Source organism: Exophiala oligosperma (genome assembly GCF_000835515.1).
Source record: "Exophiala oligosperma strain CBS 72588 unplaced genomic scaffold supercont1.1, whole genome shotgun sequence".
NCBI lineage: Eukaryota > Fungi > Ascomycota > Eurotiomycetes > Chaetothyriales > Herpotrichiellaceae > Exophiala > Exophiala oligosperma.
The window spans coordinates 111,380-134,553 of record NW_015622818.1 but is presented as its reverse complement, the minus strand read 5'-3'; the positions used below and the strand labels follow the sequence as shown (position 1 = coordinate 134,553).

The following is a 23,174-nucleotide window of genomic DNA, read 5'->3' as shown; positions in this document are numbered from 1 at the left end:
TTCTTCTTCTTCTTCTTCTTCTTCTTCTTCTTCTTCTTCTTCTTCTTCTTCTTCTTCTTCTTCTTCTTCTTCTTCTTCTTCTTCTTCTTCTTCCTCCTCCTCCTCCTCCACCAACGACATAACCTTCAATTGTTCTAGTAACGTGTTTGAAGCCATTGGACACAGAGACAAAGTTCACAAAGTTCTTTTTTGGGGGGTGTGAGGATGAAGTTGCAAGGTGATTGGGAAGATTGAGAAAATTGAGAAGAGGTTCACTGCAGGTTCAGCTTTCGAATTCCAGGTGGCGAGGAATCGCGACACGGAAAAGTCGCGACTGTACGGCATTTTATCTTGCCGGTCAGTATAGTGCTGAGGGTAGAGTGATGTTGTGAAAGGGGGCGCCAAAGGCCATCACGACCAGTTGTGAGAGATTTTCTTCGATCACACACTTTTGTCTTGTCTTGTCTTGTCTTGTCTCGTCGTATTCAGCGAAGCGAGTGCTTTACAAGTTCACCACGAGGTGGGCGGCGCGCAGCACATGAACCTAGCCTTCTCCGATCTAGATGGTGGCCGCATACTTCCCCAGAAGATTGGATTGGCCGTGGTGAAGCAACCATGTACAACATCTGGTAGCAGACGAAATCCTGTTCGACTGCGGAGAGACATCCCTGAAGCTACCAAGCGTCAATACATCTGTCCGGTGTTCATTGTTTAGAATTGAAAAACACCCGGAAAAAGGGTCACAGGCAGACTTTTGTCGTTAAAAACTTTTGTGGTAATCTTTGATCTGTGGTTGTCCCTGTGAGTCAGTCTGTCACGTGGGCGTGCTATATATGACTCGGAATTCCTCAGCCCAACGCTATCCCAAGACTTGGTCACGCACGAAATTCGGAGTTGTGATCAAGTTCGATGTCCCTATGTTCAGATGTGGTTCTTTTGGAAGTTTGCCATATGTTGCCTGAGGTGAAAGATTCACATACAATTGGAATTTCAAGGCTTCTTTTTGTGCTGTCACAACAGATCCACCTAGGGCTGGTCTAGCTTTTCGTTTCTTCCGACATTATATCCTAAAAAGAGGCCACAGGAGAGCTGACCTCGAAAATGTCTGCCTGAACCCAGAGGAGATCCTCCCTCCTACACCCTGGCCATCTTTCGACTCTTCACCAAGCTTCGGCAGATGCCTCTTGCCATTTTAGCAAACTGTGCCCTGCCCTGCTGTAACTGCTGTACAAGTTGCTCGGCTTGACATGGCTTTGGTGGTTGTTTGCGCAGCAAAATATGGACCTTACCAGTTCCAAGATACCATGCGTTCTTGGAATCATCAACTTTACTGGCATACAAGGACACATATTGCGTGTTGGCCTGTCAACGGCATTCAACTTCCACCAGCGCCTCCAGAAGATTAAATTTCGTGCTCGAGATGGCGGAGTCGCGTATTCTTCTCGCGCCTGTGATTTTTTATGTCCAACACATCTGCCATCTTACTCGACCAAAATCTCCCAATCGTCGTATCGCCCGATGATGAAGAGGCCCCCAACAAATTGGTTTGGTAAAGTGTACACGCATCGAGCTGGCTGGTGCATGAGTGGTGACGGCCAAATAACCCGCGTTGCCTTGCATGGAAAAAAATTGTTTTTAACTATCGTACCCGTGGCTTAGTACCACGAAGCTCCGCATCAACCTGGTTTATGTTGACTTTCGCGAAAGTCACGATGCTGTGAAAGCAGGATGTGTGAGGAACCCCCTTCTTCTCTGTTACCTGTAGTGGTCGAATTATGCGAGTACCAGCCGTGTGGATATGGAATCGGTGCGGATTCAGCAAGATGTGCAGGCTGTCTAGATGCTGACCCTGGCCATTCATTCAAGTCATGAAGTGGCTGATATGAGGTTGGCTCGTGGAGATTTGCCTGAATTGAGCTTTGCTGATGGTCAAGCTCGAAATTTATCATTCCATGGGCCGATGAGGGCATCTGTTGTAAGGGTTGTGACGTTCTTCGATCAAAAGTTGGATAGGTATGACTTCGATAGGCCGCAGGAAACCCATGCTGCATGTCTTCAGCCTCCGTACCAGAAGGTCTTGGTGGAATTTGACCCCAGTTGTAGGCTTCATTGGGATGCGGTGTCGGGTAACCATACGCGCTTTCCTGTGGCATTGCCATTGTGGAAGGAAGAGAGCCAGTTGTGAAGGCTGATGGGTATGTCCCAGATGCAGGATGTGCATAATTAGGATAATATCCTGAAGTTAAAGGTTCGGTCGCGAAATGTCGAGGTGACTGGTTGAGATACGCGGAAGGCGTGACTGTCTGTCCATGCTGTTGTTGTTGTTGTTGTTGCTGCTGCTGCTGACGGTGGTGTTCAAAGGGACTGGGATACTCGAAACCTGCACCTTGTCAGCAATGGAGTCGACGAAGGGACATCATGGGCCAGTCTCATATATGGAACGTTGCATAACAACCTCTCTTTTCTTCAAAGACCGTCCACGAACCGAGGACATATAACACGAACCTTCATCTTGTTCTACACGTTCGAACGAGTTGCTTCTGAGCATGCCGCCGGGAGAGGAAGAGGCAACCGAAGTATCGCCTTCGCTGAAGATGTTGTCGGACTTGGTACCAGACCTCGCGCGCTTACCTGGCGTCGAATTCTGATCGACGGGGTAGAAGTGACAATCTTTTTTCAAGCGAATACAATTCTGACATCGGCCAGCAGGATCATCGATGGCGGCGATACAGCGAATCTTGCGACGTCGACAGTGACCTATAGCGTGTCAGTGCTTGCTCACAGTACGTGAGGGCATATACGAACCACAGGCTACCGCAGTTCGATGATAACCAAGTTTGTTGCGCTTCTTGTCGGATGGAGACAGCGCTTGACCTTCGACAGACATCTCTTGCGTACCTGGAAACGAATTCGTCCGTGAAACCATGCCAGGCATATCCGGTGTGTCACTGTGGCTTTGAGGCTGACCATGAACAGGGCGTCCTTCCTGCATCCAGTGTCCAAACTCGTCTCCTTCTGCTTGCATCCCTTGCGGTGTGACTGACGCGCGCAGCAGCAGACTAACCACACCGATATCCTTTCTGAGCCCAACCAGTTACAGCCAACTATGTCGTCCCGTTTCGGCGCATTATCAGTTTTAACAACAAGACGCGATCAGTACACTCGGAACACGGTCCATCGAGCCCCTATGAGGATTGCTAAAAGATCAACAGGTGAATATCCGGGGGAATTTGAACAGCCTTGCCGCTGCTGTTCACTACAGCTCGATGAATAGTTGACCAGATAGCAAGACTGCTTCGTCTCTGCACAGTATCAAGGCAACGAAACGCACTTCAGCGACAATGTCGACTCCACAACGAGATTCTGTCAAAGACCGAAGGAATGAGGCGCTGGCACGTTTCGACTGCGATGCCTTGAGGACAATCTTTCTGGTTTCAACCACAAGCGAGCGTATCAGCGCTCCGGTTGCTGATAATCCTTAATGAATGCGTAACGTCGCTGAACAGCACAGCTGCGCGGACTCTGCGAGGAATTGAAGAAGAGAACGACTAGAGGTAGACAGACGAAAGGAAGAAAGATGTTGAGAGGGGTGAGTTTGATCTGGTCGTGATCGGTGCGAGAAGAGTTGCAAAAAGGCCCAGAGATAGAGTCTCAGCAGGGCTGAATTCAGCTTCGAGAATGGACACAGGAAACTTCGGCGCGAACACCAACAACAGCAGCTGCAACCCACTTGACAGATGATGCAAGCGACCTAATCGCACCAGCCAGGTAGGAACATAGGGCTCTACGAAAGCATGCAGAATTGATGGTGACTGGATCTTGCATTGGACCCAGGCCAGGTTCGACTGGTTCCCCCAGTGGAATCAACCTGGCAATCGAGGTGCCACAAAAGCCAATTTAGTACCCTTAGCTCTTCATACAGTCGGCCCAGGGTCCCATGAAAGGGACCATTGGCTGTCTAAGAGAGCTCTACTGCCGTTGGGATGGGCAGACGGATGATCGATGCTAGGCGCACGGGGTCCAGCGAGGTTAGCCAAGGGCAACTGGACCCTCCCCCGACGAGACACATCCGACACCATGCCTGTGTTCATGACTCAAGTAACATGAGCTGGGTCTGTGTGTGGCCTAGAGACGACGGAACGTCGGGCTCCAGAAGCGGCGTCTCGAGCACACTGACAGTCCAGAACGGTGTCCCACCGACCTTCAAACATGATGAGAACTTCAAAGCCTGAGCAGACTTCGACAGTGAGAGCGACTAGGCCTGCCTAGTGCTGTTTCTTTGTCCAGAGTTTGGCACGAGTACGGGTGTTAGCTTCCCAATTGTCAGGGTATCACTTTAGGAAACCGAAGCAGTCCCCTAGCCAAGGGCAGATGACTTGTTAGCGAACCAGACACATGGAGTACCAATTGACGCCCTAAGGCTCGGTTGAGCACCGATCTGCACTCCAGATTGTGTGTCTATTATTGCACAAAAGTCCATGGAAAGCCAATTCGGCGGAGGCAGAAGGATCCCACTCAACGTCATGACCGTGCTCTGCTACGGAGTACTTCGTACAGGGTACGCTGTGGCGTTGGACCACAAAACCAGAGGACTAATTTCCATCAAACGGACAATACTATTCGTATCCAGTCCCAAGGGTTTGATGGAGATTTCCAGCAGTAGGTGAAAGGCAGCGAGGGCGTCTTAATGCGGGCAAACGGCCTACGCTATCACGAACTTGCAACGGAACGAGTCCCGAAGTCACGGCGTATACCCACGAGGTGAATAAGATGGGATCTCGAAGCTAAAAGCTATGGTACTACTGGATTATTGATTTTAGGAGTTGACTGCCCCGGCTGCAGCGGATGCTTCAAAACCCACGATTTTCCATGCCAGCATCCTTGCTTTACAGAGGATCCAGCAAGTAAGCAAGGGATGGAGGTGACCTGAAAACTCCTCCACTTTCTTGGAAGTTGGGGGGTGTTGAAGGCGCCGCCGATCGTCTACGCCAGCGCCATTTGGGGTGCCAATGGACCCATGCACGCCTCCACCCACCTTGAGGGCCTGAACCGGGCATCTCAAACCAGGTGGCTAACCCTGGATTGGCCTTTCCAGGGAGGTGCGTATCTCCATTTGGGCTACAAACTGAGGTAAAAGGCGCTCCAGTCATCGCGTGGATAGTGGACACGAGCTAATAGTCAAGCACGAGTATTCCGCACGAGTACGGAGTAGAATGACAGTCGAATACAGGATCATGGCTTTTTATTACAAGAACAACCCAAGAACCAGTCTAACCTGGCTGGTGATGGGGGGATATATTATTTGAAAAGTTGCTGCAGGTTGATAGGCAATGATACATGATGGAGGTGTCCAGCAACGTGGACCGCCCACTCGCATCCGACGTCGCATAGATGGGCAGTCCCAAGCCTTCGAGCATGAACGGGGGTTCCAGGAGGGCAATAAGTGTTACAAAGTGCCACTCACGTCACCACTTGGTCGAGTGCGGGCGGCTTTTCGCCAGAGCTGCAGGTGTAGCTCGGTCTGTGCGCCATGTCGTTCCAATTTCTTTCACGCGAGATTCAGCCAAAGGGCTCGGAATACCGAAACCGAACAACAGCGAAATCCGGGAATCAAAACACAATAAGTCGAATGCGCAGACAGGAAGTCTTCCTCCGGCACCAAAGTTGTTGACTTGCTCCGGCGCAGTGCTTGGTCTGGTTACCATGCCCAAAGTCAATGCCCAGCATGCCTTCGTTATACTTCAGGATCCCGAGAAAGTTACATACTATAGTATGGTGTGCATGCGTGTGGCCTACGACTCATCCGGTATATGGTTGGTTTCGCTTGTCCAAGGTTTCCCGACGGATGTCTGTGCGAAAATAGTATCGGAGCTCATTATTGTACGATGCCCACTCAACCGGCTGCTCGGTTCGCCCGATAAAGTGGTTTCGCTCCAGGGTACCGCAGATCTTTCGTCCCGAACGTTTTTACGAGGGACCTGCAGGATGGAGACTTTGCAGTCGCGAAATTCTTTACAGACCATCAAATTTCCCAAATTGTATTTGTTTCGTTCTTACCGAGACTTTATGCATGGTCGAGGTGTCTGTTTCTAGAACAGCGACAGATGCATAACGTCATGACGTCTCGGGAGATGAGAGCTGATCTGGAGTATTGTTACAGGTCCTCCGTATCGAGAGAACCAACTGTCATGCCACCATCTCTCTGGGGGGTTTGCGGTCAGCCATGTGGTCCCTAGCACCCATCTTTCCACGTGGATCGAACCTCAATCTGGACGATTCCTCGCCCGGTCCAGGCGCTATGACGGGTGAGAGCATCTTAGCTCGTCTGGCGAAGACAGCTAGACGGACCATCAACACCCGAGCTGATCTTTGTCAAAAGTGCTTTCTCAAGCAGTAAACTCGAAGCCAAATTGAGAAAGGCTGGTGGGTAAGTCGGCGGGCTTTGAGTTATCACCGCCGAGGACAGCGGAGTCGACCCCCCTAAGCGTCCGCCATCAATAATGTTTCTCTGGAAGATATTTATCTTCTTTGTGGGAATCAAATTATCGGGTGTGGCCCACCACCAGTCGACGCCTGCGGAGGGCTGCCCTTTGATCCATCTGAATTTTTGACACCTCAGAATGTCATCCTTGGCTCCTTATCACGGCTTTTATGCGAACTGAGGGTAGAGTGCTAACTCGTGCAGATGGGCTTCCGAAAGGGTTTGCTTTTGACAGACGTTGTCACAAGGTATGTATGTACACACGTCCAGTGGCCCATGCGCGCTATCAAAGGGAGACGCACCAAGTCGAAGCCAAAAGAATGATCCCTGGATGCTCTTCTTGTCGATTTTACTTGACAAGTAGGAGATTGCCCGCGGCCAAAACATGGGTCAGAAAAACAACTCTCCGACAGCTGCCGGAAAGGTTTTGACTACTGTACCTGATACGACGACTCACATACGCCCGTACGAGGTACTTACACACACAGTGTTGACAGTACGAGCATGGTGATTACGATAACAATCATGTTTGTGCGCAATTAAATTCGGAAATTTTTTTATGAAGATCAGCAAAGCACCCAAAATCTGGCAAAAAAAAAGGATACTGGGCCGATATGTTTTCTAGTATATACTCGTAGAGGTGTCAAGCTTTTGGTGTATCATTTGCAATACCTAGCTTCCCACGGATAGAACGGCTTTGGAAATATGGAATGCTTGAAGCGCGTCAGCTGTACGAGTTACCCCTTCTATACAGTACTAATGTGATATTTATTCAGCCCGACATGTTTTCGGCCCCAAACGCCAGTTTGACTTTTTATTGTATATCACCATCAAATACTCTAAGCTTCGCGCATATGCACTCGCCAGGGGGCTGTATGTGTGTGGTGCATGACAACCCACTCCTTATGGTCCTCGCACAGGGAGTGCGCGAAAGGTTTTAGGTCGGAAACGGCTAGTTCTGAGTGTGAGAGAGAGAGAGAAGCACTAAACCGATGGTCCAAAATCCTATGTGGCGATGAAGATCCCTACCGTTTTATACTCCCGTACAGTAAGTGTTGGTGTAATACGGAGTATCAAGGGCACTTGATGTAGAGAAGTCATTTTCATTCATTTCCAATGGTCTCCCGAAACCCCTGAAGAACTGCTTTTGGTCTTTTGTCGGTACAGTAATTATTGTAAGAGTCTTGCCCCTTTTCAAACAAACCAAAAAAAAAGAGAAACAAGGCGATTTGGACAGTACATCCTGGGTGAGTACTCTTTTGTGTTTCTTGCGTACCTAGCTCTATAATAGGTAAGGACGGAGTAAGTAGGTACTGTGTGTTTTTGCTACAAAGTCGTTCTTTCATTAAGGGTGATCAACTTGTCCTCCGTGCTCGTATTTGTACTCCGTATCATTGTCGCGATTTATGAAATCCATGTCAGAAAAATACAAGGGATCAATGACATACATGTACGGTAAAATGCCATTTTCATTCGTCAACATATTCACCGGTCGGTGAATTCTTTTTTCTTTTTCTTTTCTGGCGATCCACGTCAACAAAATGGCCCGTTTGCTGTGGCCCCTTACCGTGTTGCCAAATCTGCTTTTTTTTTGTCTTGTGCCCGAGAGAACATGAACCTACTCTTTTCACCCACAAAGTGAAGGTAAGGAAAAGGTGAAAACATGTCCGGTACTCCGTACCTCGTATCCGCAAGTTGTCAGGATGTTCTGAACCGGGGTATGGAGGCTACATCAGGCCTGGCGCAAGTTACGCTGTACATAAAAGTGTTGACGATCTGGATTGCCAAAGTCTCTTTGAAAAGAGTTGCGAGTACCGCAAGTGTCATGTAATGAAATACAGTATTTCTATTTCTACATAGGCTATGAAGGCCCACCCTGCTTGGTGAAAGAGCAGCCCTTTGTTGAGCTTGTCACTCTAAAAATCCAGTTTGACGGGCATGTTGCTTGCTGGGGTTTGGTCGCTTGTTACGAGTAACCACCAGTACGGAGTAGAACAACGACAAGGTGCTAGTTTCGACTTTCTATTCATGGTAGCAATTTTGAACCGATCAGGGGGGAGAGAGGGAGAGAGAGAGGGGCCGCGTTGCCGAAAGACGGAGGACAATTAAAGATGATCCAAGAGAAAAAGAAATACTGTAGAGATCAGCAGCGGTTGTGGGTCGATCTTCAAATCCTTTTGAAAAGAGCATCCATTGGATTAATGATTTCAAGAAGAACAGGGGAGTGGATGATGGCGAAGTACGAGCCAGTACGCAAGTAACTCGTACGAGCTTCCCACCCAAACAAGGATCAATAACCCACGTAGGGAGTTTCTGGTACTCTTGGGGAGATACAACTAGTTTATCCCTCTACCCATCACTACTTTGTGTCAACAATGGCAGAAAAACCAAAGGTAAATAACGCCAACATACGGAGTAGTCATGACTGAACTTGACGTAACTTGCGTATACCATCGTACGAGTACTGTCTACGAGAATCAAAACCAGTATTTACACGTTTGATGACCCGTACTGAGTACTTCAATACCCTGTCGATGGCATTATGCACACTTATTCACAGGTATTCATTCTCCTTGGGATATATATACCACTCTCCAAAATATTCATACAGTTACGGGAGTCCCTTCCACGCCTAAAGGTTCTCCATACGACTACCCTTTATACTGCGTAATAGAGTACTCGTACTCTGTTGGTACTCTCTCTCTCTCCCCTCTGAGGAGTATCCCTGTGCTCCGGAACTTTCATTACCAAGGTACTACTTATCGACAAACATTACACCATCTCTGTCTCTCTCTCTGTCTTTCTCTCACACAAACACATCTTCACTGATCCTTACCTTACCATGACAGACTATGCATTGTGACCCGAGACTGTGGTTCCAATCAAATGGTTCCTCACCGAAAAAATGGTGACGAATGCGTGTTCTTCTTTGTTTGACGCGTCTCCCAATGTTAAATTCAAGGGTCTAGAACGATCTGGGTTCGGATCGTCCTTTTTTTCTCTTCTCTCTACACACTCTCTAGCTTACGAACGACGTCTACGAACACGAATACTTGGTAACGAATCACCTTTGTACTTTTTTTGGCGGTTTTTGTCCGTAACTCTCTCTTTGAATCTTCCTCTCTCTCTCTCACTTCTCTGGCACTTGACCCTGATTCCTGGTTCCTTTGCTTAAACTTTTTGTTCCATCTTTGACTTTCAGCCAGGCTCTTAGCTTCCAACTTTCTATTGTTCAGCTTCACTAGGATCCCCCAAACAGCCCCCCCGCCCTCTCTGCTTCCCCCATGGTCTTATCTGTAAGTCCGATTGGAATGGTCCAGGTCCCAGGTCCCCTGTGCTAGGTCTAGGGGTTTTGGGTCTCTCTGTCGAAATCTAGCCTGCACTCGGCGCATCTGGAACAAACTCTCTCTGCCTCTCTCTCTCTCTCTCTCTTCCCCCCCCTGTGTCTGTGGCTGGACACCCCAAAAGACTGTTCGGATTCAATACGAATCTCGGAGAGTATCCCGTACTCAAAAAGTAGAACTCGGATCTTTTGACTCTTTGACGATCCCGGGACAGGTACCTTTCGGACAGGAAACGATCCGACTTCTCATCGTCATCCAGTCATGGGACATGTCAATCTAGATCTTTTCACGTGGAAAATAGATTCATCTGGGGACTGGACTTTGGAGATGGAGCATCACAATGTTCTCTTGGTACAGTATACGTGTGTGTGTGTTTTCCCATTCATCCATTTTCCATCCGAAGCCTTTACCGATTTACTCATCAAATCCTTGTTGGAGGTCCGTCCAACCCATCATCGAGGGGGTTTAGCGAGTGGTTCCAACTGGTACAGAATCCGAGAAAAACAAGAACCTGTCAAAACCCGACCGGGAAAAAAAACAAACTCACAAACACGAGTTGACCATTGTCATGTTTGATGAGATCTTGTGTCCGTGGTCCTCTTTCGACCGTTTTCCCTAAACCACCCGCATCAAAGCATCATATACTCCGTGTTACGGAAGTAAGAAACAGCCATTGACGGATGGTTCCTCCGAGATGTAAAAAATATCGTCATGACTTGTTACACCATCTTGGAAGGTATTGTACCCAACGAACGGTGGTGACATCCAATCTACAATACCTACCAAAGTACCCGAGGGTCAGTACCCAACCCAGCCAACCACTAGAACTATCCTACCCCATTCTAGGAAATGTCGACAAGTTCAACCCAAGTTGGGTACGGAAGGTTGAAAGTAGAAGGTGAGAGAGGTAACAAAAGTGTCAGAGTCATGTCACTTTGTTTTTCCTCCCCCCCCTTTTTTGGATCGTGGATCGAGATCAACATTGTCACAAAAACACCAAGATATGACCAGAAAACGACGCAAACACCACATGACACAAGACGAAAACCTCTTGGTTCAAAATATCAATCATCCTCCTTGTTACAAAACAAAACAAGTAAAAGTCCCAAGGCCATGATAGTAAACGTGTTCAATCAGCGTGGTAATCGACTTTTTTATTTGTTTATTTTTAAAAGGAATTTGTTGAAAAAAAGGAAAAAACAACCACAACTTCATCAGGTTTCCTATATGGCAAATAATCTTAAGAGGCAGTCCATTTCATTGCCATCTCTCTCATTCCACTATGTGGATAGACAACGCACATGTACATTGTCCCATTCGTCCTCTCTCTCTCTCTCTCTCTCTCTCTCTCTCTCTCTCTCTTTCTGTGCTTGAAAGAAGAAAAAAAAACAACTCAAATCACTCCTTGATACCTACCCTGACAATGACACCGATTTCCAAAGCCTTGGCCTCCCTCACTGCACAACTGAGGCACGTCCTACCGACGCGTGCGACGATGGCGTTGCGTCCCTTTTGTGCGCACCACGCCCGCACCAGGACATCTTTGTTCCTTATCTGTTCCACCCCGGGACCGCACCATTCAGCCAGACTCGCCGCCGCGGACATGTGACTCGAAGTGGTCGACGAAGTATCGTCGGACCGAGTCTGGTTCTGGTTGTGACTCTGGTGGAGGAGGCTCTGGATCTCACTCCACTTCTCCTTCTCCCCGGCGCTCAGCTTGTTCCTGGCGTCGACGATCCAAACTTCCACCGTCGGGCCCGCGCCGCACGCCGGCGGTTCGAGGTGAGGGTTCTCCACGACCTCCTCCAGCGTCTTCGTGACGAACCTGTACGTCTTGTGCAGGGGGTGCGCGGGCAGATGCTCGGACGCCTTGTGCCGGGGGTGCTGCCGGATGTAGTGGGCGTCGGTCGAGCCCGGTTTGAACGTGGCGTGTCCGTGGGGGAGGCGGCAAGGGTACGCCGTGACATAGTAGACCGCCCTGTCGAGACCGTAGCGGACTTGTTTGGCCTCTGGTGGAGTTCCGTCCGGTCGCGTGATACTGAGATCGAACTGCGCCCACGCCGAAAGGGCATGGTCGGCGCTCATGGCCGTCGCGTTCGTGTTGGACAGGTGCAGACTGACCGACTTCACGACCACCTCGGCGTGCGAATCGTGGTCGAGAATGTGATCCGTCACCATGCTGAACTCGGCGCCCATGATGCCGCCTTTGCCGACACCCAGAGGTGTTGATTCGGTCGCGAGTCGGTCGCCGTCAAGAATACGTGGACGGTCTCGTTGCGTCGGCACAGGATAAGACTTGATCTTGAGCCATCGACTCGAGACCGCTTCCGAGGTAGATTCGACAAAAGGCACAAAGTTGGGCAGGCAGATCCAACCCATGCTCTCCTTCGAGCCACGTATGGGCGCCAACACCCGGGCGACGATACTGGATTTCGACCACCACGAGGAATCACCCAGGACAAACCCACAGGATCGGAAAGGCAGGTTCATCGTGCCCAGCGTTTCAAGCGTGGCCGGGTCCGTGTCGTTCTCAAGGAGTGTCGCCATGAGCATGTCGGACGTAGAATTGCCAGGCAAGATCAGTCCCGAGAACCAGCTGTGTGAAAGCCAGCCGCCGATGGTTTCAGGGGTTGCTGCATGTAAGTTGAGGTTGAAGCTGTCCAGTGGCGGAACTATCTTTAGTTCTGCCTCATGCTGAGCATGGTGGGTTTCGTTTGTGCAAAAGAAGGCCTCCAGGAGAAACCTGTCTCGATCTTCCTGTGTGCCTTCATTCAACTTCTGGGACAGGCGTGCCTGGACGTCGAGAGCCCTTGGCCAACCGATGTTGGTGGCGAAGCGGAATACACCATCGATGATTATCTGTGGATCGCGTGGTAGAATCGCAACGTCGCAAAGGTCCGGTTCCGACTCGGCCCTGTCGTCAAGACCAAGGGTGTGCCTCAGTCCGCCAAAGAAGCTGGCATGGCGATCGAGCTTGTGAGCTTGAGACTCCGTCTTGATCAACGTCTCCTTGCGCTCGTTCCTCTTCACGTAGCACAAGTCCAAGTAGCGTCTCGCAAGCACCAGATCCCAGTCGACCTTCAGTGTGCGGAGCTTGTTAAAGTGGTGTATTTCTTCACTGGAAATTTCAAAGTGTTCAGCATGCATTGCAATGCCCAGTCGCAAAGCAGCGTCGAGGCGGACGACAAGTTCGAGAGAAAGGAGGAGCTGGATAAGAAGCCATTTCCTCTCCGGATTGATTATCATCGTACCGGTTGTGTAGTCAAAGTGAGTAGTGCGGCTATTGATGATCTTGCCAAAGCGTAGTCGGGCTTCGGGAGCGCTCAAGTCTAGCCATGCCCCAGGGGTAGCAAGGACTTTGACCAGAGCTTCAATTTGTACCTTCATGGCCTCCTTGTCATGCCATTTGGACTCATTGTGCAGTTTTCGTGGTGGATAAAGCAATTCGCCGAAGAGATGGTCGTGGAGTTCAGGGGACTTGACTTGGTCCAACACAGTGGCACGCCACCCTGCACTTACCGTTCTATCACGCCAACCATCGAGCATTTCCATTCTGCCGACCAGACATTGCATGGTTATGGGTCTTACCCCGACACTTTTCCAAGCTGGAGGGCCCCCGTTGATGAACTTGAGACGATCCTGTGCGGGCGCATGCTTGCCCACTTTGGCATTCATTTGCTCGTTGTCTCGAGATAGAGCTAGCATTTTGAATGCCTCAGTTGCCGGAGTATCGTCCAGTGACAAATCGACTTCTACATCTTTGGCATGTTCTCTGATCTTGCTGTCTTGTACGCCGTCTGCAACCGGTCTCTCCAGGAAGTATCTCAGTCCAACGGTGCCAGGCTCTCTCCCATCTTGTCCTAGCATGTTTGGTCTCTCGTAGATTCCTAATTCGAACAGCGGCCTCTTTCCCGTTTCGAGTCCCACTTTTTTCATAGGGAACGGCATGCCCGGAACCCACCCGACCTCATCCGGTATGGGTAGATGTGCATGAAGCGTACAGAATGCGAAGCTCTCATGCTTGAGATATCTCCGATCCTGAAGATCGCCCACTTCGAGATCGTTGTTCCAGGGGAAGAAGGCTTGGGGAAAGAATCGTCCCCGCCGACCCTTTTCCAGGATGAATTGAGGAGCACCGTTGAACAGATGTTCGACGTCATCTTTGGTGAGACCGTCGGGCTTCTTTGAAGGCTCTTGCTTAGTGGCCGTGCGAGATACTATGCCCGAGTCATGAGTAGGGAGGCGATGGGTGTCTGTGGCACTCCGGGGTGTTGATGGCGGACTTCCAGACGAGGCTATATTGGCTGAAGGGTGAGGATGGGATTCCATTCGTTCAACGTGGACATCATGGGCCGTGGTCTCAGGTCTTAACTCATCAACTTTCGGTTCAACGAGCTTCTCCATGGATTCCATGGTGGCTTGCTTCTGGCTTGTCTTGGCCTGTGTCGCAATTCAGCCTTGTGCAACCATAAGACGGCAAAACAACGGAATTTGCGGTTCTCGAGAAAAAGTACAGACATCCTTACCTCATGTTGCTGCGTGGTGTTAGAGGGGTCATCTTTCTTCTTTGGCCCTTCATCCGATCTACTGATGCTCTTGCTCAAGCGTCGGAAGATGGATGGCTTGCTTGAGCCTTGATCTGTCTCCGTCGACGAAGCCCGGCTCCGGCCTCTACCATCATTGTCCCTATCGGTCGAGTCGCCGGAACCTTTCCTGGACAAGAAGGTCATCTTGCGACCAAGGAGGTTAGTAACGATCTTCGATATTGTGGGCCAGAGACGAGGCAAGTTTGAGGGATTGCTGGCTGCAACGGTGGGGTCTTCACTCCATCAATATCAATCAAGGACAAGGAAATGTGCTCCGCTTGGCAATCTGAGAGGTGAAATGCTGTCTCATGATAAGGGCAGGAAGCAATTTGAAGGGCGGCAAATATTGAAAGTGTTCGTTCATTTGGATGATTGTAGCAAAAACCAGCAACCAAGCAAGTTATGTCAGCCAGCTGCATGTGACACACGTGATGATTACTGAGCGCAATAACCAGCGAAATGACGTCAGGTGAAACGACATGTGCGCATGGGTCTATGCGCAGCTATTTTTCTCATGTGCCGAACCAACGCCGGCATTGCCAGTGAGAACAAGATAAGACTGATGGTCACTATGTTGGCGCAGTCGAAGACCTGCCATACCTCGGCGACAGGAGAGGTTCAGGGCGAGTCGAGGGAGACAATAGAAGTGGCAAACATGTGGTATCTTCATATGTGCAATTGCCTATGTGGCTGATTGGAAGATGGATGCTCCAGGAATGTATATACTTGGTCTCTATTTTACGAAAGCAGTCACCGAGCAAATGTTGATAAAAGCACAAACAATGCAATTCCATCCTTGCAATAACTCCATTGTCGTGTCATGATCCCACCCTGGAATATTCATATGCGCCACATCAATGCTCGCTCTCGAAAGGGATCGACATATAATCATAGCTCTGGCTAGAGAGCTGCGAGGGAAAATCATGCTCGTGCAAATCGTAAACGTCGTCGCGCCAGACGTGCGCAAGGTCGCTCAGAACTCACCTAAACTTCTTCTGCTGGCTCGTTTTCCTTTTCCTCGTTGACGATTGAGCTGTTTCTCTTGGGTCCACCAGGCATCGAAGTCACTCGTCTGTGTCGGCTATGTTGATGTTGGAGACTGGGTCCACTATCAGACGGTCCAGTGATGGTACCACTTCTAGAAGGCCCTCTCAGACTTGAAGACCGGTGTCGGTTGGAGACATCATGCGTACTGTCAATGCTCATCCTAGATTGTGCCGGCGTGAATCCTTGATCAAGGCCCAAGTCTTGAAAGTCTCTCATGCTCCAGCTTGTGCGGTGTACTCTTGCACCGTATGGCAAGTTCGATGTACTAGTCCGAGAACGCATGGATTGAGAGCGGGATACTTGAGCCTGAGGGAATGGAATAGAGTTCGGCTCTATCGAAGCTCGTTTCGACTCAGTATTATCAACGACGTCTGAATCTCCATCCGCATCCTCATCCTCAATTTTCGGCTCTCGTCGTACAGCTGCAACAGAAAAGTATGGCTCCTTGGGAGTTTCTGATTCTGGTTCTGGAGCTGGCGGAGGTCGTGGAGGCTTTGGTAGGTCCGTGGCCTTACGGTCAATGTGTGCAAAGTATCTTGTCCGTGGCTTTAGCCATGATCGAGGCTTCATGGTCTCACGATAGCGAGTGAGCGACATGTAGCTCGAGATGGCACCCAGAACGATAGCAATCATCAGACAAATGGTGAGGATGCTTTGAATGACGATAACAACGATTCCGATGGCTGTCGTAATAATGCGATCGAGTCCAAATCGAGGATCGAATGCCGACGAGAGAGCCACCGTGGCAACTTTGCTGAAGCCAAGTAGATACACCATCAACAAATTCAAACGGTTGCTCTCGAATGGTCTCATGAGGACGATTGCTACCAAGGCGATGATCTCCCACGCCAGGAGACCGAAAACCTGGGTTAGGGCATGACCAGCAGCACCGCCGTAGAATGCAGCCCTGACCAGCTCGTAAATCAACCAGAAGGCAAAGAACCACCATTTGCTCCGGCGGAAACGTGCTGACAACCAACCAAACTTGGCAATGTAGTTGGGGTCATCATGAACGTGAACCCGACCAGAATCTAGATCGGGAAGATGTCGTTGCAGCCACGTTTTCGATTTGGGTTCTGCCTCTGGATTATCAGCCGAAGGCGTGGGGCTCCTCTTTCCTGAGTCGATCACCTTCTGGGGATCCTTCTCACGGTCTTCTGGTAAAGCTCCTAGTTTGGTTCTGTACCAGATTGCTAGACCGCAAGAGCCCAGCATTCCAACAAGGACAACAAGGAAAATAACCGTGGCAATAGCCTTGACACCATTCGAACCACCAAAGGTGAATTGGAACATGGTCAAGAACATCATCATGAAGAAGGCGATGTAGCAAGTTCTCAAGACCATAGTACCGGTGAAGAGAAGCCAATACCTTCGAAAATATCCCAGCCGCTTTGTCTTGATCACGTGAAGCGCGATCATGGCCTCGACGATCCACTTGAGCAGGAATACTGCAGCAAGCAGACAAGCCACAAATATGAGGAACCAGAGCAGACCGGTCAAGAACGCATTCGACGCGGGAATGTTCAGCTCTGCCAACGTTCCAGCAAAGCCAGAGAAATTTCCAGGCAGCGGCAGACCGGGTTTAACAGGCGTTCCATACCATGCATATCCGGAAGATGAATTTGCAAGGTCTCTTCGGTTAAGGACATGCTCTAGCTCGTTGGATCTGAATGTCACGCCTGAACCCTCATACGGGCGGAAAGGAAGGAAGGCCGCTCGTTTGTAGATTTGTGAAATCTGATATCCCCCACCTAGGTCGATCGCATTTTGACCGTTGGGAGCAGCACCGACCATGCTGATGTTTCCGGTGTTGCTACCGATGAACTTGTTGATTGAGTTCTGCATCTTCTGGCTGTATATTATACCAGCCGACCATGCGTAGTTGCTCCAGAACGCCACCAAGACACTTGGCCAATTCATCGATAAAGCTCCAGTAAAGAAAATGTGATGATAGACTGAAAAGACAACGAACATTGACATTGAATGTGCATAATGCTTGCGGGTTTCCGGTACATTTCGACCGTAAATGCTGGCTGCAACCGACGAGAACAGAGCAATTACTGCAAAGACGCCCAGGACCGGACCGACAGCTGAAGGGTGGGAGAAGGTAGCACCATTTGTGACGACAGCCGAAAAACAAGCTATCTGTGACTGTGTCGAATTGGCGAAAATCCGGAGAATGGCCTGTCCTTCGAAGTCGGGAATGGAGAGGGCGATGGTCGGGATATTGGCGACGTCCGCTTGGGATATGGGGATGATGCCATTGGCAGAGATTGGGACCGACGAGTTGAGAGGACACAGACTGTCAATGTTGGCGCTGCATGGATTGAAGGTCAAATTAAAACGAGACTCTCCGTATGCAAAGACACCAATATACACTAAGGCCATGTTAACATGGGTCCTGGTTGCTTCCTGCTCCCGGGACGACACTTACTCATCAGAGACTCATTGGTCAAAGCAGAATTGCCCTCGAGGTGAAATAGCACCGTCATATTATCTTTGTAGTATGCAGCATCGAAACGAGTGACGTTGATAAGCGAGTCACCCTGACAGTCTCCGAAATTCTGGGTGTACAAGGCCGGCTTGCGGTCGTCCTCCAGCCATACTGTTCCATCATTGCCGGTATATTTGATCCAGGTCGTATTACTTGCTCTGGCCGGTGCACTGAACGAGAGAAAGGCCACCAGAAATGACCAGACCGTGAACCAGGTCCAAACTGAGTGTGAACGCACCGACGCCATGGTGCCACAAGCTGGCGCCAGGCTCACAGGGAGAATTCTGTGAGTGAAAGGTGTGCAGGTCGACTGCGAAGTGGGAGGCTGGGTGAGTTGATATACCGGAGCAACCGGTGGAGATAGTGTCCCAGTTATGACGATGTTGGCGTTGGCGCAGGGAGAGTACCAGCCTCTGTTATTATGGATTTATTATGTTCTTTTTGCAGTATGTGCAATCCTGTGCATAGAATCTCCGCTCTCTTCTCTCCAGAGTTCCTCCCAACAGGCCCTAAGGCTTGAACGAAGGTGGACGTTTGTGTTGGAAAAAGTGCAGAGGATGCATCGGCGGACGGAGTTTCGGGATTGGCGGGTAATTGTTAGCGACTGTGAAGAAGCTGTTGGCGGTTACTGATTGTTGAATTGTGGTGGTAGGGTGATTCGCAAGCTGTCCTCCAGGTGACCCGGTGAGTTTCAAGGCATAGACATAGAAGAAGCAAGGGCAAGATGTAGGGCGGTGACTGACAGGTATGGATGTGTAGAGGATCGTAGTATCGAACGGCCCTGAGTCTGGGAAGTTAGCCTGAATGCTGGTGCTGCTATCGAGAAAAAGATGCCGATGTAAGGCTAACATGTGTCGGACTTGCATACGCATACGCACCCACTGCACATGCAGGCGAGATGAGCTAAGGAATAGCTAGCTACCAAGCTAAGCGGTGCATTTGGCCTTTCAGGGTATGGGTGAAGGACTCGAGTTGCTTACAAGAACTGTTTGAACGTACTAAAGTTGAGGCTCTCCAGGCAGTGGTGTCGATGTTTCCCAGAGGTAAATGACAATAATGGAAGAGTCGTGTCCTTTCAGTCTGTTAATTAATTCCCACACCATTGCCAACGGACTTTTTTTTGGTGTCAATGACGCATTGTCCGCATCCAAGCTTGGAATTGAAGACACCCACAATTTGAAGTAGCTGAAGTAGCTTGTGTTCCGCATCCGTGATGTATGTACATGAAGGCACACCTGGATCTTCAGTCTTTAGTGTCACCCATCCATCGGCAAATCGGCCATAAGAAAATGAGGAAGCGACGATTCCGAAATCGCCTAAAAGGGAGTTGAATGCGATGAGCATCATATTCCTCCTCCAGGTCAGACTATTTATTATTCCCAGCACAGACCAGTTCTATCTACCCCATACGAGGACTGTAATTATATGTTTTCTTAGCATGACGATTCGAATAGTCCATCATTTCGACCCCCCGCTATGAAGTGATGCCCTTCTGGGCTCGTACACCCACCTGCTGTGTCATGGTAAACAAGCAAGGTTAAGGATCTAATTTCCAATCGGCTGATTTCAAGGCTCGTGTTCGTCTAACTGAATCTTCGTCATCCCGCCCGAGTTACAAGATCGATGCTGTCAAACAAGCGGCATCTTGCAGAACGCGGCAGACAGGTGTCAGGTGTCAATGGGCTGGCCTTGGAATCACTCTGTTCTCTTTTATTCCGTATGTCGCTAGTGCTGTCGTCTTCCTTGTTTTGCCCACTCTTTGCTCCCCGTGCGTGCCGAGGATGGCCTGGAACTGTTCTGGGGTGTCCATTTTAGGCGAGATGGTGTCTGGGCTTACATACGTTCCGCTGTGACTGTTATGGTCGAGTGTGGACGAAATGTTGCTTGCAACAATAATAATATGGCATCATGTCGTCAACAAATCCACGTCGTCGATCAGAACATCCTCGATATGGTTATCCCTGCTGAATCACTTCTCCGCACTTTGACGAGGTTCTTGCGCGAATCTACTGATCCTATGAGTACTCGTACATGAGATGTCTCCGAAGGACCCGGGTGTCCTAGACAATCTTGCGCCGATCACTGACGAAACCTCTGGATTTGAATATTCCCAAAACTTCGCTGCGTCCTAGATGGACTGCCCAATCCACGGCACTCAATCCCGTGCTATCTGGACTGTACGGATTCGCTCCGCAGTCCACCAAAACCTTCACCACGTCGGCATGACCACGGTAACTGGCAATACCGAGCGGCGTGGCCCCGAATCGCCCACCGTTTGATTCAAGGTCAGCACCGCTGTCGATGAGATATTCAACGATAGTAAGCAGACCAAACGACGCAGCATAGTACAGCGGAGGCGTTCCTGCGACCACTCGTACTTCTTGCTCCGGGAGAAGTACCTGAACCCATGCCAGGAAGTTTCCGTGTTTGGAAGTCGCACTCGAGAAGAATTTCTTCATCGCAACTGATAAAGATGGGCCCATTGAAGCCACTTTTCCAGCATGCAATGCCCAGTTGTAAGCCGCGTAAGCGAGAAATGGAAAGCGTGCTTGTCGTTTATCCTGCGAAGCGGTATCGGGACAAGGGCCACTTGCAAACACCTTAAAAGAAAGATATGTCAAGCATTTCTCTGCGAAGTATTGGTTGGCCGAATCCGCTGAGAGGTAAAAGTATGCCGTGCTGCCTTGCCGACTAGGGCTGGTCAGGTATGCCTTCACCGAGTGATGTGCCAGAGACACAGTCCCAGTGTCCTCATCAAAGTCCACCAGCCCGCCACAGACGCTCACCACGTCCATAGGGAATAGTAAAAGCTTGTTCTTATCCAGATGCGCCAAACCCGATGTTATCTGCAATGCTTCACAGATTTCCACTAAACTCAACGGCCTGAGACAGAAGGTAAGCAGGAGAAGGACTTCTTTCACCAGATCTTTATCCCCATCGTCGACTCGCGATAGTATACCTTCATAGGTGCTGTCAAGACTGGCCGGCATCCCAGCCAAAGTCGTCCGAATTTGACCTGGAGTTTTGAGGTGAGCTAATCGGACAAGCTGACACTGTACCCAGCGAAACCTGCCATATGGTCAGTCGACGATCTCCTCTGGCCGACGCCGACCTTGGCACTTACATTCCATTGTTTCCACGCGTGAGAGACACCACTATCTCCTCTTTGATATCGGAGGGTAAGCCTTGCATCCTGGCATGTCTTTCAAGGAAGGTGCGGATATAGGTGTTGACGTCGTCTTGGATATCAGCCATGCGTATCGTCTCTATCGTCAGATATGGCACCGGCTGTAAATACTGCTCAAATTCCGGGCTATTGACGCTGGATATGATGATTGTACAACTCTCGGAAAGAGACCTCAACGATTCCAACACTAGCAGTGGCTCGCTTGCTTCGTTGACTGCGTCTACCGCGATAAATACTTGGCCATATTGTCGGGACGTTCTGCGAATACTGTCTAACATTTCCTCGAGCAGGAGAGGTTTTGGCTTTCCACCGTCCCGAGCGAATCTCTCACGGTAGAGCTCTGTAAGTTCTCGAGAAAGCCCTGGGCTTCGATCAGCCAGCTGCGCCAGGATAGATCCAAAGACACTCGTGGGAAGTTGGCTTTCTTGATCGTCAAATGAGCAATAGTAGTATCCGACCCTGGTATTGGAATCATTTCGTCGCAGTAACTCTTCGATGACAGTTGACATGAGCGTCGTCTTTCCTGCGCCACCTGCTGAGGTCAGCTTGGTACTTTATTGAAGACGCAGGACGAACTTATTCCGCGTAACCAGAGGAGGGCTCCACCGCCCGAGGACACCCACTGTTTGAAACATTCGCGCTCCAAGAACCATGTACCACTGCCGTATGTGCGGCATTTACTGTTCCTCTCATGATGCACTTTGGGTTTGGTAGGCGACAGCCAGGTGGCGAGCTTGTCGGATATAGCAACAGAGGTCCAGTCCATAGTATCAACAGGGATGCCATCAGATGAGCTTGCATCTGGTTTGGAGAAGCGTACTTCATTCATGTCACGCCCGCTTCTTATTGATTTATGGATCTCTTCTTTCAATCGAGTGAATGCATAATCTCCCTCGCCATAGAGAGGTGGCATGTACACGTCAAAAAGGCCTAAAAGACAATATGCTTTGTCCTCTATTCGCTTGGTGTTGCGACCCAACGCCCATCTCAACCGTTCATCGACAGAAAAATTAGACAAGGAATCACCTCGAAGAGCAGGTAAAGGGATTGTAGTGATTTCGTGGATCATAGCCTCCAGAGTCTTTTTGCTGCCGAGACGAAGTCCCTCATGGGAAAAGAATTCGACCGAGCTGGGAGCCAGAAGCTCCTGCAAAGTCCAGCCGCGCGTGAACCAGCGACTTTTATAAAAGGCCGCCTGCCAGGCAGCCTGACTCTCTCTATCACAATCATCGATACTCGTCGTTGACACGTTAGAAAGATAAACATAGCATTTAGCGGCGCCACGGTACCAGCGATACATGGATATAATAGCCTCTGATAGTTCGGCATGATTGGCTCGATGAATGCAACAAGTGTCTATCCAGAAGTATTGCAAACCGTCTTTCTCGGCTTGTCTTTTGCAGAATTGAAGCTTGGCATAGCCGGCCTTGCCTTCAGCTTGCTTGTTTGCAATATCATCAAAGGTCACCTCGTCGTCTTCTGCGCCCCAAGTGTGTGAGAGAATAGCATAGGCCGGTATATCGTCAATCAAATCTCTGGTCAAGGTGAATCCACCATGGTGGTCACTCCTTAAGAGGCGCATGCTTTGCCAAACGGCAAGATGTTATGTAGTGTCCTGCGCCAGGCAAAACCGTCTTCGATGTATATACCACATTGGATCGTCTCGAGGCATATGAGGTGCGAGGCTCGCTGTAAGCGGGATGAACTATTGGCTGCCTCGACAAGAGTTCACAATTTTACAATCGTGGCCGAAAATCGCATGGAGGGTTAGATCTGCAGCCCTGATCGAGGGGCTCGAATAGACTCCTCGGCGACGATCAAAATCGTAGTGTAGAGCGTTTGGTGCAGGCAGGAAATGAAGTGTAAGCGCAGCTGAACAACAAGACGTGAAACTGTCTATTACTGGACTTGAGTTGGCCAACCGGGAAAGTTAGGCGGTTGCCGCCCCTGAGCGTCTAGCAGCCTGGTCAGCCTCGGCGGTGGTCTCGAACACTTTGTTCAGCACTCGATTTTGTGGGTTCACGTTCTAAGCAATGTGTAGGTCGATGAATATTAT

At 49.8% G+C, this 23,174-nt stretch overlaps 4 protein-coding genes across 5 annotated transcripts; all 4 read right to left on the bottom strand.

Moving 5' to 3' along the window:
* Nucleotides 1-878: 878 nt before the first annotated feature.
* PV06_00042 (uncharacterized protein) lies at nt 879-3,604 on the bottom strand. The gene is made up of 3 exons (XM_016400503.1): nt 2,785-3,604; nt 2,485-2,736; nt 879-2,359 (listed from the first exon to the last, which is right to left on the bottom strand). Exons 1-3 carry the CDS (start codon nt 3,002-3,004, stop codon nt 1,656-1,658), a joined length of 1,176 nt encoding a protein of 391 aa, XP_016267556.1. The 5' UTR covers nt 3,005-3,604; the 3' UTR covers nt 879-1,655.
* Nucleotides 3,605-11,004: 7,400 nt separating this feature from the next.
* On the bottom strand, nt 11,005-14,776 carry PV06_00041 (uncharacterized protein). The gene is made up of 2 exons (XM_016400502.1): nt 14,331-14,776; nt 11,005-14,244 (listed from the first exon to the last, which is right to left on the bottom strand). The coding sequence occupies exons 1-2, from the start codon at nt 14,532-14,534 to the stop codon at nt 11,203-11,205; spliced, it is 3,246 nt and encodes a 1,081-aa protein (XP_016267555.1). The 5' UTR covers nt 14,535-14,776; the 3' UTR covers nt 11,005-11,202.
* A 249-nt stretch (nt 14,777-15,025) lies between these two features.
* Nucleotides 15,026-19,302, bottom strand: PV06_00040. 2 transcript variants are annotated; one of them, XM_016400501.1, is made up of 5 exons: nt 19,105-19,302; nt 18,912-19,003; nt 18,675-18,718; nt 17,872-18,596; nt 15,026-17,815 (listed from the first exon to the last, which is right to left on the bottom strand). In XM_016400501.1, the coding sequence occupies exons 4-5, from the start codon at nt 18,176-18,178 to the stop codon at nt 15,375-15,377; spliced, it is 2,748 nt and encodes a 915-aa protein (XP_016267554.1). In that variant the 5' UTR covers nt 18,179-18,596; nt 18,675-18,718; nt 18,912-19,003; nt 19,105-19,302; the 3' UTR covers nt 15,026-15,374. The 2 variants fall into 2 exon arrangements, with proteins under 2 accessions (XP_016267554.1, XP_016267553.1); XM_016400500.1 differs by having other exon boundaries at nt 17,872-18,718.
* Nucleotides 19,283-22,971, bottom strand: PV06_00039 (uncharacterized protein). The gene is made up of 3 exons (XM_016400499.1): nt 21,695-22,971; nt 21,056-21,650; nt 19,283-21,000 (listed from the first exon to the last, which is right to left on the bottom strand). The coding sequence occupies exons 1-3, from the start codon at nt 22,698-22,700 to the stop codon at nt 19,992-19,994; spliced, it is 2,610 nt and encodes an 869-aa protein (XP_016267552.1). The 5' UTR covers nt 22,701-22,971; the 3' UTR covers nt 19,283-19,991.
* Between the last annotated feature and the right edge of the window lie 203 nt (nt 22,972-23,174).